General features: G+C 45.1%; 1 protein-coding gene across 7 annotated transcripts in view; it reads left to right on the top strand.

The window, feature by feature from the left end:
• Positions 1 to 18,623, top strand: part of FCHO1 (FCH and mu domain containing endocytic adaptor 1) — a 507,107-nt gene that overhangs the window by 93,325 nt on the left and 395,159 nt on the right. For 5 of the 7 annotated variants that reach the window (XM_082267054.1, XM_082267048.1, XM_082267051.1 and 2 more), the window contains one exon: positions 9,868 to 9,959. In XM_082267054.1, coding sequence (XP_082123180.1) covers positions 9,868 to 9,959 — 92 coding nt within the window. Of the gene's footprint in view, positions 1 to 9,389; positions 9,571 to 9,867; positions 9,960 to 18,623 lie in introns of those variants that run through there. The other 2 variants (XM_082267053.1, XM_082267052.1) reach the window with 2 other exon arrangements.

The raw sequence follows: 18,623 nt of genomic DNA, 5'->3' as shown, positions 1-18,623 counted from the left end.
GGCACCCGTTCCCGCATACCCCGTGCCTATGTGTTCATTGATTGGGGCGCAGGAAGTGGGATGAGGGAGGTGGGAGTCTCTGAGGAAATCCCCACAGCTGTTTTGTTGGGTGCTGATTTAGGTACCCTTGTTTCTTATTACACCCCTGCTAAGAGCCCCCTTGATGCCCCCACGGAACTCTCTGGACTTAACAAGGTACTGTGTGCAGATGTTGGGTTAATGTCTGGGCAACCTATGGATGGTCAGAGGGAGGGGAGGGGAAGGGTAGCGTTAAATTACCAGGTCCTCCATCTGTTGAAGAAGGAAAGGAGGCCCTCTTGCCTGTGAAGTTACCAGGGGTATACTGTAGTAATGTTGATGATGAGGCTAATGATTATGCAAATAATGTTGATGATGATGATATTAGTGATGATGGAAATGTTGATGATGAAAATTATGTTGCTAATAATGCTGCTGATAGTGATAATGATGTTGTGCCAATATTGGTGGTCACTCGCAGTGCGGCAAAGGCGGCGGAGATGCAGGCCCTGGTCGCAGAACAGCAGGAGGAGAACGCTGTGCCCTCCCCTTGTTCTGACCCAGTGGACTCCACTTCTGGTGAGCCTCAGCAGCTCTCCATGTTCGCCACAGGACTGCTAGCTGGGACTTGTGGTACCGCCTTTGAGACAGCACTGCAGACAGACCAAACCCTAGAGCAGTTGAGGAGTGTAGCTGATTGCCCCCCTACCGAGAATGACAAACAGAAGGTCTACTGGGACAAAGGGAAACTGTACAGAGAGGGTTTTCCTGCAGGAAAAGACCAGTGTAACCTAGGTAGAAGGCAGCTTGTTGTACCCAGTCAATTCAGGGGGCAATTGCTGAAAGTGGCTCATGAGATCCCCCTAGCAGGGCACTTGGGGATCACTAAGACACGAGGGAGGTTGATACATACCTTTTATTGGCCTACCATGTTCGCAGACATAGCTGACTACTGTCGGTCCTGTGCTGTCTGCCAGCGAGTTGGCAAGGCAGGAGAGGTACACAGGGCCCCACTACAACCTTTGCCTGTGATTGACGAACCTTTTAAAAGGGTGGCGGTGGATATCATTGGGCCCCTAGCCATCCCTAGCAGTTCAGGCAAACGGTATATACTGACAGTTGTCGATTATGCCAGAGGCTGTGGCTCTCTCCTCCCTCCGAGCAGATAAGGTCGCTGATGCTCTGCTGGGGATCTTCACAAGAGTGGGGTTCCCAGCCGAGCTCATTAGCGATCAAGGCCCCCAGTTTGTGTCGGACTTGATGCAAGCTCTCTGTCAGAAAATACAGATGACGCATATCATGGCCAGTCCTTATCATCCCCAAACCAACGGCTTGTGTGAGCGTTTCAATGGGACCCTAAAACAAATGTTGCGCACCTTTGTGGAGTCGCAAGGGAAGGACTGGGAACGATATCTGCCTCATCTGCTGTTTGCTTACAGAGAGGTGCCTCAGGAGTCCACCGGCTTTTCGCCGTTTGAACTGCTGTACGGACGGAGGGTAAGAGGGCCCCTGGACCTAATCCGGGAGACTTGGGAGGGCAAAATTGCCGACCCAGAAGTCTCTGTTGTGGACTACGTGCTCAAATTCCGAGACAAAATGGAGACGCTGGTGGGAATTGTACGGGAAAACATGACCCAGGCCCAGACCAAGCAGAAGCGTTGGTATGACCGCAAGGCTAGGGAGCGGACATTCAACGTTGGTCAGCAGGTGTATGTTCTGCTTCCCCTGCGGCAGAACAAACTCCAAGCAGCATGGGAAGGCCCGTACACCATCACCCAGCGGCTGAATAATGTCACTTACCTCGTCAGGCTGGGAGAGGGGAATAGACGGCAGAAGGCCTTCCATGTGAACATGATTAAAGCCCATCATGAGCGCACGGCCTATGCCCTGCCAGTCTGCAGCAGGCCCGAGCCTGAGGAGACTGATTCCCTTTTAGACCTGCTCGCTGACACCAAGGAGGGGGACTCGGCCCTCCCCATAAACTCCAATCTGACCCCCTCACAGGTACCTGGACTGCAGAGCGTACTGGCAGTGTATAGCAGCAGGTTCACGGGAAAACCTGGGAGGACACCCCTCGCTTTCCACCAGGTGGATACAGGGACACATCCTCCCATTAAACAGTCGGCCTATCGTGTCTCTCTAGAGGTGCTGGCCGACATGAAAAGGGAGGTGGAGGAAATGCTGCAGCTGGGGGTGATTCAGAAGTCCCACAGTGCCTGGGCGTCACCAGTAGTCCTGGTCCCCAAAAAGGATCAGACGACCAGGTTCTGTGTGGACTACCGGAAGCTGAATGCAATCACCACTGCAGACGCCTACCCCATGCCACGGATTGATGAGTTGTTGGATAGGCTGGCGGCTGCCCGCTATATCACAATCATGGATCTGAGCAGGGGGTACTGGCAAATTCCTCTAGCCCCTGAGGCGCGGGAAAAGTCGGCCTTCATCACCCCATTCGGCTTGTTCGAATTTACGGTCATGCCGTTTGGGATGAAGAATGCCCCAGCCACCTTCCAAAGGGTCATGAATGACTTACTCGGGGGGATGGAAACCTTTGCCGTTGCCTACCTGGATGACATTGCCGTGTTCAGCCCTACCTGGGAAGACCACTTGGGGCACTTGTCCGAAGTCCTGGACCGACTGACAGCTGCCAATCTGACTGTCAAACCCAGCAAGTGTCAGATAGGCATGACTGATGTCCAGTACTTGGGACACCAGGTAGGAGGCGGAACCTTGAGGCCCGAGGTGGGGAAGGTTGAGGCCATCCTGGCCTGGCCTACCCCTCGAACCAAAAAGCAGGTTATGTCATTCCTGGGAACTGCTGGCTACTATAGGAAGTTTGTCTGTAACTATAGTAGCCTGGCAAAACCCCCGACTGACCTAACCAAAAAGAAACTGCCCAAGATGGTGTCATGGACACCAGAGTGTGAAAGGGCATTTCAGGCCTTGAAAGAGGCGCTGGCCAGCGCCCCTGTGCTACAGGCTCCAGACTTCACCCGTCGCTTCCTAGTGCAGACTGATGCCTCTGCATATGGATTGGGTGCAGTCCTGAGCCAGGTGGATGATGCTGGAGAGGAACATCCCGTCCTCTATCTGAGCCGGAAGCTGCTCCCCAGGGAAGTAGCATACGCCACGATCGAAAAGGAGTGTCTTGCGATCGTGTGGGCCCTCCAGAAGTTGCAGATGTACCTATATGGACGGCACTTCACTGTGATCACCGATCACAATCCCCTAAGCTGGCTAAATCGTGTTGCCGGGGAGAACGGCAAACTACTTCGGTGGAGCTTAAGTCTCCAGCAATACGATTTCACCATCCAGCATAGGAAAGGTAGCAACCATGGCAACGCTGATGGGTTGTCACGTCAAGCCGAGCCGCAGGAGTCGGTTGCGTCCGGCGGGAAATCGTAAATTCCCCGCCTATGCGCCCACAAGAAGGGGAGGTGTAATGGTGTTGAGTGTTCGGACACCATCTTGTCCTCTCAACGTCCATTTTGTGTAGTGACCCAGGCTCCTTGAGCGAAGTAGCCCCCACCTTTTTCTAATCAGAGGAACCAAAAGGCACTCCCTCACCAGGTTCCTGCTAGGCTGACATTTTTCACACCTTTACTATACACAAGCTTTGACCAAGCAGGAGTTGTGTCTGCGAGGACAGCAGGGGGGTCAGATTAGATGTCCAGGGAAATTGCTTTGTACATTCTCCAAGCCAAATTGTTAACTTACATCTCACAATCCGGGCTCAAATCATATCTTTTTAACCAAACATAACATATTAACAAAAAGTAGATATTTGGGTGCCCCATAAAATACCAATCGAATTAAGTCTAAGCACGGACACCGTCATGCCGAGGAAAGGCAAGCTAGCGATCCAAGGGCGTACAGGGCAGATGTTAGTCCGAAATACCCCATGTTTAGTATCTAAAGATAGGACATTCAAAAACGTACCATAAAATATCGGTTTCAAGCGTGTAACCGTTTCATAATTGAAGATATGAGTGCTTTTATTAATCTGTCAAAGCGGGCGGTCATTTAGAGGTTTATAGACTCAGAGCCAATTGGCTAAGTACTTCTGGTGACACCCCCTGGAGAGTCAGGGAAAAAGGCAGGAACGGATAGAGAGCTCAGTTCTCATCCTAAGATCGATGGCATAACACCGCCCCCAAGGAGAACCAAACATACCTGTTCAACTCTGAAACTTAAGGTAATCCCAGGACTGTTTTAATGCAAGTATTTTCATTCTTTTATTCTCCTTTATCAAATTGCTGTATATTGTGTCTCCATTTCTTTGTAACCCATTTTTCTGTAAATATTTTTATTCGCACCAATTTTAAAACCTTTCTTATAATTAAACCTTATTTTGAAAAGTGTTAACTTTTGTCTCTAAGCTCTTAAACGCAACTTGACCCAAACGAATCTGCCTCCTGAAGTGCGCTATTGTGTGTTATAGACAGTTATTTTAAAGTCATAATTGATATTTGTACTGTTTAGGCTAACCTATCTGAAACATTCTTGTCAGGTGACAGTGTGTGTTACAGACGGTTATTCTAAAGTCATAATTGATATTTGTGAAATCAGGAGCATCCGCTAAGCTGAAACGTAGCGGTGGTGGCAGTGAAAGGGTTAATCATTTAATTAACCCGGTGACAATCGCTCTCAGTCTGCTGGCATCTAGATTGTGGTCCCGCAAGCTGGACAATCTGTGTGCTGGGCGCAGCTGAGAGTGGCATTGTTACGCAAGTGACGGCAGGGTGTGAGATTGCTTGGTCTTTGGTCACGAGGTGGATGAGAAGGCCAGGGGTCTGATACCCGTATTCGTCACAGGCACTGACTCCCTCAACTTGTCTTCAGTACCTAGGGATGGTCCTGGATTCTGCTCACTCTCGGGTCTTCCTTCCAGAGGACAAACTCGGGACTCTACGGGAAGAGATCAGGGCTCTCAGGCACAACGCTCTCTCCTCTTTGCGGACCTGCATGCAAGTTCTGGGCCTGATGGTCTCGGCCTTCGAAGCAGTTCCATTTGCTCAATTTCATACCAGGATTCTGCAAGCAGAGATCCGGGACAGGTGGGACAGGACGCCTCATTCCTTGGAAAGGAGCATTTCCTTGTTGTCCGGTGAGGTCTGACCTCTTGTGGCTCCAGTGGCTGTCCGTGATGCAGGGCCAGTCCTTCCTGCCTCTGTTGTGGACGATTCTCACCATGGATGCCAGCCTATCGTGCTGGGGAGAAGTTCTGGGCACGCTTTGTGCCCAGGGGACGTGGTCGGCGAGGGGGACCTCGCTACCGATAAATGTCCTGGAGCTCCGAGCGATAAAACTTTGTCTTTTCCGGGGGTCATCTCAGCTTCGGGGGTGTCCAGTCCGGGTACAAACGGACAATGCCACTGCTGTGGCATACATAAACCACCAAGGGGGCACGAAGAGTTCCTGGGCGGCTATGGAAGTGGCCGAGATCCTGTCTTGGGCCGAATGGAATGTACCGGCGATCTCGGCTGTTCACATTCCGGGTGTGGAAAACTGGCAGGCGGAATATCTGAGCCGCCAGACCTTGGACCAGGGGGAATGTTCCCTGCATCCGGAGGTATTTCGTCTTTTGTGCACCCGGTGGGGGACCCCGGACGTAGATCTTTTCGCAATTCTCAATAAAAAGGTTTGTGGCCAGAACTCGCGATCCTCTGGCGGACGCCACGGGCGCGTTGGTGGTGCCTTGGCACCGCTACCGGCTGATCTATGCCTTTCCTCCGATTCAATTGCTGTCCAGGTTCCTTCGCAGGGTGGCGTCAGAACGGATGTCAGTCATTCTAGTGGCCCGGGACTCGCCTCGACGGTTCTGTTACGGGGACGTCGTTCAGATCGTACCTCCCTGGCGGCTTCCGCTGTGAGACGATCTTCTGTCTCGGGGACCGATCTTCCATCCTACTTTACAGTCGCTGGCTTTAAAGGCATGGCTGTTGAAAGCCAGGTCCTGAGGGATAGAGGCCTTCCACGGGCGGTCATTCCTACCTAGTTAAAGGTTCGCAAGGCCACTTCAAGGAAGATTTATCACCGCACCTGGAAAGCGTATATCACTTGATGCGAAGCGCATGGTCTTCATCCTCGTTCTTTCTCGGTGGCGAAGGTCTTGGCCTTCCTGCGGAAGGGTGTGGATCAACATCTGGCGCTGACTACGGTCAAGAGGCAATTGTCGGCCTTGGCAATCTTTTTTCAGCGACCTTTGGCGTCGCATTCCTTGGTACGCACCTTTATTCAAGGGGTGCGACATTTGGGTCCCCCGAGGAGAGCTCCCTTGCCTCCCTGGGATCTGAATTTAGTCTTGTCTGTGTTACAACAACCTCCCTTTGAGAACATCAGAAAGATTCCTCTGTCTGTGTGGTCCCAAAATGTTGCCTTTTTGGTTGCCATCACTTCAGCTCGCAGAGTGTATGAGTTGGCGGCCTTGTCCCGCCCTTTCCTTCTCTGGTATTTCATAAAGATGAGGTGGTTCTGCGACCGAACCAGTCTTTTCTTCCCAAGAAGGTTTCTTCATTCCACCTCAATGATGATATCATTTTGCCCTCGCTATGTGCGTGGCCCAAGCATCCCAAGTAGTTTGCCTTGCACTCCCTGGATGTGGTCCGGGCGGTCAATGTTTACCTGTCCGCTACAGAGTCGATTCGACAGTCTGACTCTTTATTTATTCTTCCTGAGGGACCTCGGAAGGGATCGGCTGCCTCAGCGGCGATCATTTCTAAGTGGATCAGACAGACGATTGTCCAAGCTTATTCCATTAGGGGTCGGACTCCCCCTTTTTCGGTAAAGGCCCATTCTACCCGAGCTGTTAGTGCCTCTTGGGCTTTTCGCCATCAGGCTTCTGTGGCTAAGGCGGCGACCTGTTCGTCCGTGCACACTTTCACAAGGTTTTACAAACTTGACGTTTTGGCAACTTCGGATGCTTCCTTTGGCCGCAAAGTTTTGAGTGCGGTAGTTGTTTAAGGGGACATTATTTTTACTGTCCCTCCTTTTTGGGTTTTTTTTTTCTGGGTGTGTTCCACTTTTTTCCTGTGGGCTCAGGTTGTTACTGGCCCGGTTATTTGCGTTAGCTTCTCAATTGGTTGCGTTGCTTTTCCACCCGGAAGGAGAAGGGGGTGCACACCGCTCAGAGCCTGCCTGTAGTGGATAATTCCAATGAAGGACTGCAGTATTCCTCACAGCTGGGTGCTCGCTAGGGTCCGTAGCCCACGAAGTCCATAGGTCAAAGCAAAGAAAAAGCGGCACCTCCAGCGATAAAAGAAACAATATTTTATTGAAAAATCACAGGTCCAAAAATCGACATAGCACAGGAGCACACAGTTTAGCAGACTCGTTTCACACAAAGTGCTTAATCATTGCTTTCCCACCCCTGCACTGTTTTGGGACGTCCCATTAGTGAACGCTAATACCATCGGGCGGCGACTGTCAGAGGACATAAGAGAAAGTAGAATTTTTGGAAGAACTTACCGTAAAATTATTTTCTCTGAGTCCTCTGACAGTGGCCACCCCCGCCCCTCTGTTTTTTTTTGGATCTGGGGGTTGTTGCCTTCCGGTACTGCTTGCTACAAACTGAGGTAATATCAGATTGGGTTCAGGATAATGGCTGAGGGATGGCCCCCTAGTGGGCTGCCGAGGTATAAAAACGTTTTTTTGCATTAACCTGATAATCAATTATCTGCCTAGCCTGCTCCTGCAGAGTGCGCCATTACCCATTAGTGAAGGCTAAGACCATCGGGCGGTGACTGTCAGAGGACTCAGAGAAAAGGATTTTACGGTAAGTTCTTCCAAAAATTCTATTTTCTCTTACTTCCTCTGACAGTAATATATAGGATCACATGTCTCTGTGATGATCTCACAAGCTCAACACCCCCACAGTTAGAATCACTCCCTTAGGCTTACATTTAACCCCTTGATCACTAATAGTATTAACCCCTTCCCTGCCAATGCCATTATTACAGTAACAGTGCATATTTTTAGCACTGATTACTGTAGTAATGTCACTGGTACCCCCAAAAGTGTCTAAAATGTCAGTTAGGGGTCCGATCTGTCCACCGCAATGTCACAGTCTCACAAAAAATCGCAGATCGCCGCCATTACTAGTAAAAAAAAAAAAACAATAGAAATGACATAAATCTTTCCCGTAGTTAGTAGACGCAATAACTTTTGTGCAAACCAATCAAAATACGCTTATTGCTTTTTTTTTTTATTACCAAAAATTTGTAGCAGAAAACAAATTGGCCTAAAATGTTAAAAAATTTAGATTTTTACTTTTTTTTTTTTTTGGGAATGTTCTATATCAGAATGTGAAAAATATTTTTTTTTTTTTTTTTTTTAAATTGTCGCTGTTTTTTTGTTTATAGCTCAAAAAATAAAAATCGCACAGGTAATCAAATACCACCAAAAGAAAGCTCTATTTGTGGGGAAAAAAAGGACGTCAATTTTATTTGGGTACAGCGTCGCACGACCGTTCAATTTTCTGTTAAAATAGCACAGTGCCGAATCACAAAATAGGGCCTGGTCATTAAGCAGAAAACTCTTCCGGTCCTTCAGATAAAGAAATAGGATCAATTTTTTTTTGGTTGTTTTTTTCAGGGTTACAACCGCTTTAAGTTGAATGTGTATGCAAGTTGGAACAGGTACATTTTAATTTAATGTAACACAGTGGATTTTAGGAATAAGACACAGTGGCTTTACAACCACCTTAAGAACAAACCTACAGAACCTATCTTTTTGGAACCCGGGGACTGCCTGTAAACTGCATGTAATAATTGGAATCAGAATAATCAGTGATATTGTTTGGACAGATTGTGGTTTAGCTAACTTCCTAATTATAAAGCAATTGTCAGCTTTCAGGCTCATTATTCTGATTTTAGAGGTTTTAAAATACAGATAAGTAGAATTACGTTTAAATATACCTTTATTTCAATATTTTGCCAATCTGTACCTAATAACTCACATAATTGTAACTACAGTATTATTGTTTGGAGAGGACATGATTCAATTCATTTGCTTTCCTAGTATAGTCCATGGTGAAATACGTTCATTTGAGCGTCCTGTTCATTAATCTGATTTAGTTTAAAAAATGTTTAAAAATGCTAGAGCAAGTAAACTCTAATGGCTCATATTATAAGATTGAGACTTCTTGTGCTGCTTCTAAAATGAAATGTATTTTTCTTGTAATTGCTGTGTAAATGGCTGTTGATTTTAGACAAGTTATTTTGGGGAAATGTGGGCGTTATCTGTGGCCTTGTTGGCATTCAGAGAGCTGATCTAGTAACTATGGGCGACTGGTTTCCCCGGGCAACATGGAGTGCCGCTTCAGCCCAGCACACAGGCTCCTTCTGTGCCATTTAGCTGCACACAGGCTGGCTTTGTCACCAGCCAAAGGCTAGCTCTGTCATCTGACATCCTTGCATATTGTCTGTGTTTGCAGGTGTCCTATGCAGGCTTTCACATCTGTGATTCACACTGTCTTATAAGATCATACCACAGCTTGCTCTCCCTCTCTTTCCTACTTCCCCTGTAAGGAGCCAGGCAGATTTGATAATGGATGTACAGTACAGATTCTTACACACAGTTATTTTGGCTTTCTTTCTTTTGTGTCTCTATTTGCTGTTCTGCTCCTGATTTTCTATTTTTTTTGTGTGTCTCCCTGCCTTTTTCTCTTTATTTCTGTATCTCCCTTTTTTTGGTATGCTGGATTCATCCCTTTTGGATTGTACAGTTTTTTACCATCCTTTCTTATGAGGCTAATGTGTTTGCCTTTGCTTATAGACTGGTTTTCTTGTTTTAAGAGGAATGTCATTTTCATGTTGGGTTTAATGGATGATTTGTCAATTTTTTTTTCAGGGTGATAAGAACGCTGGGTTTGCTGTCTTGTACCACAACATGAAACATGGCCAGCTGTCCGTCAAAGAACTGGCAGAATTTGTGCGAGAAAGGTAGGATTCCTATTTCTGTAGTATCCTGTATGCATTTAGAAGCTCAAGTCAACCACAGGCGCATGAGGTTTTTTTCCCATGACTTGATTGTTTTGTATTCTGATAATTAACCCCTAATTTGTTTGCCAAATGTACCAGGTAAAATTATTTTGGAATGTTAAAAGCTTTCATCCTCTACCTTTGCTTGGCTGCAGACTATTCATAGTATGGTGCAAAACACAGTTGTGTGGTCATTTACATCATCTAGTCCAAAGTCCACTTTCTTTAAACCATGGGTGCTCAACCTGTAGCCCTCCAACTGTTGCGGAACAACTCCCATCATGCCTTTGGGAGTCATGCTTGTAACTGTCAGCCTTGCAATGGCTCATGGGACTTGTAGTTCTGCAACAGTTGGAGGGCCACAGGTCGAGCACCCATGCTTTAAACAGACTGCATTGGTTGAAGCGAAATGTTCAGTTGCTATGAGCAATCAAGCATTTATGGTCTTTAAACTATTCTGCAAATGAAAAAATAAATGGTTAGCTGAAAAAAATTGTGTTCCTATTTGGCACACTCCTTTGATACAGGAGATGTTTTTGATTTCTAGATCTCATGTTTTACTGCTTTGAACGGAATAGCCTCTTGTTAGATGTTTTCCCTGCTTCTTAAAATAGCATCATGTCAGATTGCTGTTTGGGGGTTAAAGCAGTATTAAACCCCAGGACAAAAATGTAATATACTGCAGCTTACCAATCTTTTAATGTGGTGGCTGCATTAGTATTTTTTTATTTTTTTTTTTAGGCTTTTTTTTCCCCCCTTTTTTTCCACCTGGTGATTCAGCCAGTAACCTGTCTTAGGGTGTCTCCTCTCCGGATGAAGCAACAGAGCCACCTTTGTACAGCAGCAATGTCAATCTGGGGAGAAGGTAGTGTTAGAGGTACTAGCAGATAGGCATGATTAGCAATTTAAAGTTGAGTGCCAGCTAAAACTTTTTAAGCAGTGACAACTGTTGTTTTTTTTCCTTTTTGTTTCACATACTGTAAATTAATAAAAGCTGACCATTGTAAGCACCCCTCTGTCGATGGTAAACCATTTGTGTCAACCCTCTGTCACTTTTGCTGGACAGCTTGGTCTGTTAATACAAGTTGAAAAATAACACTCACGGACAGGATGAACAGATGAAACACACAGGACGAATGCAGCCATCAAAACTGCAATATAATACATTTTATTTTTTGGGTACCACTCAAAAAAATACTGTTTTCCTTCAGATGTATAGCAGTGTAAAGCCCCAGGCTATATTCCGTAGTAATCAGATTTTACTTTTTATCAGTTCAGGGACCATTCACACTTGTATTTGCCTTTTTTTGTGAATGGCACCACAGAAAATTGTACAGTATAGCCCAATCCACTACGTAATGCACAACTCCTATATGTTTGTGCTGTAAAAAAAAAAATCAAAAGCGATGCATGGTGTTTTTTTTTTTTTCCATTTGTGGTGTGTGGATAGGCTACTCATAATCATAGCACTGCCCTAACACAATGTGCATTGCCATGTTCATTAATGCACTGCAAAAGTGTGCCTATGTGTGAATAGGCCACAAAACGGTCATGTAAAATTGCCATTTTATTGCTATGGTAACCTCATTTTACACTGAGCTTTTTTTACCTAGAAAATAAGCCGATCAGTGTTCGCAAGAAGGTTGAGAGTGCATACTTAGATATTTAGTATTTTCAGTTTAATTTTAGGTTGAAGCAAAGATTTGAATAGCTGGAATTGTTTTAGAACATTCTGCCAATACATATGTAGTCAGGTATGATGGTTCGGCCCTGTCTGAGTTCGGTCTTTGTGTGTTTTGAGGAGACAGCTTTCAATTGCAGGGTATTAAACTTTCCAGGAAAAAACAGTAGCAGAGAAAGAAGCATATGTTCATATTTAGCGGTGATTAACGCATCTACTAAGCCCAGTGTTGCAGTTTGGAAGCTGGAGCCATGGCAAATTGTTTTAGCAGTGATTAAGCTTAACAACCTTGGCCCATGCCGGCTTGGAGCAGGTGATAAAATTATCCCACTTTTGCTAAAATATGGCTGGTATTGCAAATATAAAATCCCCATTTAGAAAACAAATGTCATATTTTTACATCAAACAAAATTATAACTGGGTGAAAGTCATTTCTTTTTTATTGTGTTAGGACACAGCCACATATAAAGAGAAAGCAGGTTAAAATTTTATGGCATGTAAACTATCTATACAGATCAGCCAGACAATATTAGCAGAGATATCCGTACTCGAGCAGACAAGCCAAAGACTGCGATAACAGGAAGTGTTGAAACTAGTCTGGTAGGAAGCTAGTGCTGCTGCACTTTTTTTTTTTCCTACTATGTGAGCATCTATGCCACCTTGTGGTTATTAAGTACCATAGCCTTTACTTAAACAGTCTCCCAGATCTAACACTTAAAATTAGTTAATAAGGTATTGTTTTGTGTAATTTTTGCAGGTAACACTATCAGTAGTCTTGTAAGTTTTTTTTTTTTTTTTCCTTTTGGGGGTAAATGCTTTGCTTTTCTTTACTCAAGAGGCACATGTTATTGAAGCCTAGATGCCCATTAATATTTAAATTTTTGTGTAATTCTTTTTTGTTTTTTTTTCTGTAACTGTATCGAACGGTTACAGCAATAAACAGAGGCACACTGTCATTTTTGAGATTCTGTGACCTTCTGCCGACTGTCTATTTTTTGTAATAAAACTTTCAGCCTGCATGTAGTAATTAATGTAATAATTATGTCCTAGTGATTGAATGCTTGTGAAAACCTCCGGCAGCTGAGTAGAGGAGAGTCACAATTGGAGAAAAAAAATAAAAAGGAAAAAAGTGCTAGTAAAATCAAAGGTTAGTCTTTTAAGAAGCAGAACTAAATAATCGATGTCCATCATTCTACCACATTAACAATGTTCTGTTTGGTTCCTGATCTGTAATGGGGACCCGCTGTCTCACGGACAGCCCAATCTAACAGCGACAGCACAGTGTCTGCTGCTAGCTGTGAAAGAGAGGATATACTGTAGATTAATTCCCTACTCACTGAGCATTGTGCAGGTTAACATAAATCATCAGTATGTGTGTAGAAGGAATGGAGGAAATAAGGTTAGTTTAGTTCATTGCTAATACCATTTGAAAATGTGCTTCTGATAGTGAGAACCGTATAGGTTTTAACCATGACTTGAAAATTGGGGGTGAAATTAGGGAGAATTTCTGTCCTGACAACTACCCAAAATTTGGGATCTTCTACTTTCACGCTCGATGATCGCAGTAAACAGGACAAAGAGGGTGAATCTCCCCAATGGGGGCACAGACAGCAAAAAAAAACCTGACCGGTGTTCTAATCCCTCTCCATTAACCAAAACTTAAAAAAATAAATAAAAAAAATTGCCCTTTGTGACACTTAAACCTCTTGACCTCCGGGTGGGTTTACCCCCTCCCTAAACAGGCCATTTTTTGCTATTTGGCGCTGCGATAATTAACTGACCTATGCGCGGTCATGCAAAATACCCAAACAAAGTTTGTGTCCTATTCCCCTATTATCTTTCAGGACAGCCACCTTTGAGAGACCTTGGCTCCTCCCTTTTTTGGAAACACCGCCCCATCCATACAGATTTAAGCCCCCTGTTAGCCGGTGACCTTCAGTTCTGGTGTTTCCTCCGGCGGGGAGAATTCGCCAGGAACCAAGGGCTAAATGGCCAGGGGGCTGAGGCTGTGTTTTCTGTAAGGGAGAGGCTAAGGTCTCTCTAATGGCGGCTATAGGTCTGGGTAGGGACCCGATTTTTTACCTTTTCCGGCTGCCATAAAACATCACCCCAGCTTTTCCCCTGTGGGGGTCCGAGGATATGGGGGTCTGCTCTTTGTGCTCGGGGAGAGCACTGCGGAGGTACGGTTGGTCCTCCTGCTTCTTGCCACCAGCATGGAGCTCCAGCTGGACCGGGTGACGAGTGACATCCCTTCCGTTAAAGCCGGACACTTCCGCCAATAGCCACGGCTTATGTTTCCGGCTGCGTTAATGGAGAGTGGGCCGGACAATGGGGTGGTGCAGCCAAAAGCTGGAAGATAGCTACAGGCACACAGGCGGGACCACTCCTAGAATATGTCGGAGGCAGAGGCCTCAGGGACTGCTCCAGGTGAAGCCAGCACCAGCCATCTTAAAGCGGAGTTACGGCCTCAAAATAAAAAAAAAATCGATATTTTTTTTGGGCCATCCGATTGCTGATTGCAACCTGAAAAAGAAATGGATACTGCTAATTTATTTATTTTTTTTGTTTACTTACCTTTATTATATCCTTCACTTCCTCCCTCCGCGGCCGCTGCCCGCTCCGCCACTTCCGGTTTGCAATGACTCCTGGGAGCTGAACGTCATCGCTCCCAGGAATCAATGCGCCTGCACCGGCCCCGGCCCCGCTCGTCACTTCCGGTGCAAGTGTGGCATTCCCTGCTATACAGCTTCTGGGCATGCCCAGAAGCTGTGCAGGGATGCCACGCCTGCCCCGGAAGTGACGAGCGGGGCCGGTGCAGTGCATTGTGGGACTCCAACATCACGGAAGAGGACACGAATAGGGACGCTGCGGCTTCAGCTGCCCACACCTGAGATGGAAGCGCTGGAGAAGAACTTTTCAAGGTAAGTATTTCTTCTTACAAGTGCGACCCGGGACAGTTTAGAGGCTATCCATTATGGAATGTACTAGCCCTGACTGTCCCGGGGGTATTATTAGCTAAAATCGACCCCGGAACTCCGCTTTAAGGTAAGAGAACCCTGGGGTGGTGTTCCCTTCCCCCACTAGCTCCATGGTGTAGCCCCCCCTTGGTGGTCCTGGGGGGGGGGCGTGACTTTTGGTGGTGGTTCTGGGACCCTGCTGGTGGTGGTCAGTCCCAGGTACACTCCTGAAGGGGCATGCTGTGCTTATGTGTGCTGGGGGGCCAGTATGGGTGCTGAGCTGTGTATTTTTTCTTATGTGTTAAGGCCTCAGACAAGTCCAAATCGCCACATAGCCCCAAGAGAAGATGCCCATCATGCAAAGCTACTATGGGGGAATCCTGGGCCAAGGCGCTTTGTAAAGAGTGTTTAGAGAGCCTAGTTAGGGAATATTCGGCAGAACAGTCTACTGATCTATCTGCATCTGTTGAGGAGCTTTTCAGCATGTTCCAATCATTTAAGGATTTAATTTCAAATCTACAAATTCCTCACCCCCAGAACCCCCCTCAGCTAGCACAGCAGGAGACTGTTCCACCCCCACCGGTGGGACCCTGTATGAGTGGAGGACTATCGGGGTGTACTGAAAAACAGTTTGAAGAGTGTGATAGTACACCTTTAGGCTCCCAGGGGGAGTCAGGAGAAGGGGTGGATGGTGAGTCCATTAAAGCTTCTAGGTGCAAATTAACCCTTGAAGAGGTGGAGGATCTTTTGAGAGCGATCCATACCACCTTGGGGATCCAAGAAGAAAAGAAAACTTTATCTCTTCACGATCAAATGTACCAGGGCCTAGGCGAGCAAAAAAGAAGGGTCTTCCCGGTACATGAAGTCCTGGTGGAAGCGGTCAAAAAGGAATGGCAAGATCCTGAGAGAAAGCCTTTCTTTCTCTATCCTCCATTGACAGACGCAGCCTCATCTTTATGAGCTGTGTGGGGTTATGCTGCCACTTGCAGGAGTAGTCTAGGCAGTACATTAGCACAACGTTTTAGCATATACAGTACACGCCCACGGGCTGTCCCTCCAGACATAACCCTTACAGAAGCAACCCAGCACATCAGTTTGTTTCTGCCTAGAGAAGGAGTAGGACCTAGGTTTCCAGCTGGGACTCCGGTATCAGTTTTTTTTGTTCTTTTCAGAATATTTTCTTTTGTTTCTCTTTACTCACTTGCTAGCTAGTGTTCAGGGAAGAATTTTCCTGGTGATCTTCAAGCAACGATGCCGGCTGGGGCTTCGCACTGGATAAAATAGATCCTTATGGTCCCCCCCAGCCTGGCCTATGAGCTTGAGCAGGTTATAGTCCTGACCTAGGCCTAGCCACGACAGTGCCCCTTTTCCAGATGGGGACGAGCCTGCGAGCAGATACCTCACCGGGACGCGACGACTTGGAGCGCCCTGAGTCGCAGCGTACCCCTCCCCTCCCTGCTTGTATTGGATTTATCATATACACCTCATGTGTTGGTGGTTTTTAGCGCTCTGGTTATATACATATAGGATATCCTCTCTTGGCAGCTTGTATAAATATGAGAAAGCGACGTGTCTGATCACATGACCCCTGGTGAAGTCAGACGCCTCTGACGAAACGCGTAGGGATATGGGGTAACGTAACACGTCATTTCCGCCGGTTGGAGTGCAGGTGAAAGACAATCGGCGTCCCTGCTGCTTGTATAGAGCTCTACGTACTTACAACACTGTAAATTATTTTTAATATCTGCGTTTTAAAATAAACTCATCATACTACATATTATGCTTGTCTTGTCCCCCTTGATATGGTCTATCGCTGTGGTTCCGGTGGAGAGGATTTTACCAGTTTGAGGGTCTCCCTCAACCAACCTATATGCGAGATCTCCACTTGTCTCTGGTGATTAGGTTATCCATTTACTGGTGGATAAGAGTACAAGATCACGGTACATTCTGTGGAGGATTCAGAGGAGTGACTTAAAGTTCTATTGCATGTTCGAATCACTTTGGTGATTATGGACTTTACAAACAATTTACATTTTCATGAAGTTTAACATTTATAGCACTTTATTCAGGATCTGTATCTTCACCTTTTCACATTTCTAATTATTCACAGTTTTATAATATTGGCACTTTATGTGTTAATTGCATTTATTATTATATGATTGGCACTTTCTGTATTGGTTGAACTTTATTAGCTATGATGCACTGATTAATTAAGCGCGGTTTGTCAATGATTGATAGGTTTCTTTGATATTACATCTATTAAGGCTTTTTTAGCCTCATAACCAGCAGCTTCATATTATATTTGGCACATTTAATTAGTCACTTATTGTAGAGTGTGCAGGTAGTGGATATACATCATCAAATATATATTCCAATTTTAATTGCTTTTGAGACATTAGCTGTGCACTTCTTTTTTTTTTTTAAGGACACGTGACTCAAAAACTTGCTTCAAGAGGAATTTTGAAACGCTTTTTAAGCACTTCCTATTTATTTCAATGGGGGAAGGGCATTTTTTAGGTGCTTTTTTTAGCGCTCCAAACATACTCCAAAAATGCTGCTTGCAGGATTTTTTGGGCCGCCCCGCCAGCCCATAGCATTAGTGTGAAAGCATTAATTGATTTTAATAGGAATAGGTTTTTGAGAACTTTTAGCACCAAAGCACTTGAAAAGCACCTCAGTTCCTCAAGGCTCTTAGTCCAGTTCTCTACTAACATATCTTTCGATGAAAACAAGTAGTAGATACCGCACTACTTCAAAACAATCTAGGAACGCTCCATGATAAACTTTAAAATGCTCAGCAATTGAGCTGGAGTATTTTCTAGTTAGCATGCCCCGTATATGCACACCTCTCCTTACCCAAAGGGTGCTTTTATTCCTTTTTATGTACAACTTTTTACAAATGCATTGCAATGCATAAATGGTCTGTGCAGTTTTTGATTCACAAATAATGTTGAAGTTTGAGTTGAGTTTGTAAACACTTTTTACTTTATATATACCCATCGTCTTCAATCTATCGTCACTGGACGTCGATCTTATAATAGAGGAGAGATCTTTTCCCCATAGCACATTTGCGTTTTACCCCATGATCTATAAATTCATTACTCCTAACCAATCCTTACATTGACACAAATTCCATATCTAATTCATTGTTACTATACATCTTAAATTATTTAACCACGGATTCCATCTGACTCCAAATATTTTCTTCGCCGAACTTCTAGTAGCCATCATTTTTATGGTACATCCTGGGATTTCCATCTTGTGATTAAGAGTTTTGCCGCTAATAAAAGATGTAAAATCACTACTCTGTACTTAAAAGGAATCTCATGGATATTTAGATGCAAGATAGCCATATCGGGGCTTGGAACTATGTTTTTTTCCACAACTTCTTAGATCATAGAGAATATTTTATCCCAAAATGCTCTAATCGATTTACACTCCCAAACTATATGGAATAACGTCCCTTGTTCACCACAGTCTCTCCAACATAATACTGGAGTTAAGGGGTAAAATTTGGACAGTTTAATGGGAGTCAAATACCAAAAATGTTTAATTTTTTTATATAATTCCCAATGATTAATACATTTTGATGAAGCATATGTGGCAGCAAAAGCTTTTAGCCAACTAGTTTCCAGAAAAGATTTCCCCAGTAATTTTTCCCATTTGAGAACAGTAGTGGCTTTAGAATAGGTGTTATGCTTATTCAATATGTCGTAAATAACTGAGATACCGTTAGCGATAGCCAAGGGTGCCTGATACAACTTATATATAGAAGTTGGTAATTTGACATATAAAGGAAGGTTATTTTTTCGTAAAAATGAAAGTATTTGATAATAGCTCAAAAAAGCCGACGATGGTATTCTGTACTGGTGGACAAAATATTCAAGGGATAAATCCCGGTTTCATTTTACAGATCTTTCAAGCTATCAACACCTTTTCTCAGCCACAATTTTATATCAACATTTGGGATGAAGTACGGAAGAACTG

Source organism: Pelophylax lessonae, assembly GCF_965119305.1.
Source record: "Pelophylax lessonae genome assembly, chromosome: 1".
Classification (NCBI taxonomy): domain Eukaryota; kingdom Metazoa; phylum Chordata; class Amphibia; order Anura; family Ranidae; genus Pelophylax; species Pelophylax lessonae.
The sequence above is the reverse complement of the archived record's forward strand: the minus strand, read 5'-3'. Positions and strand labels throughout refer to the sequence as shown.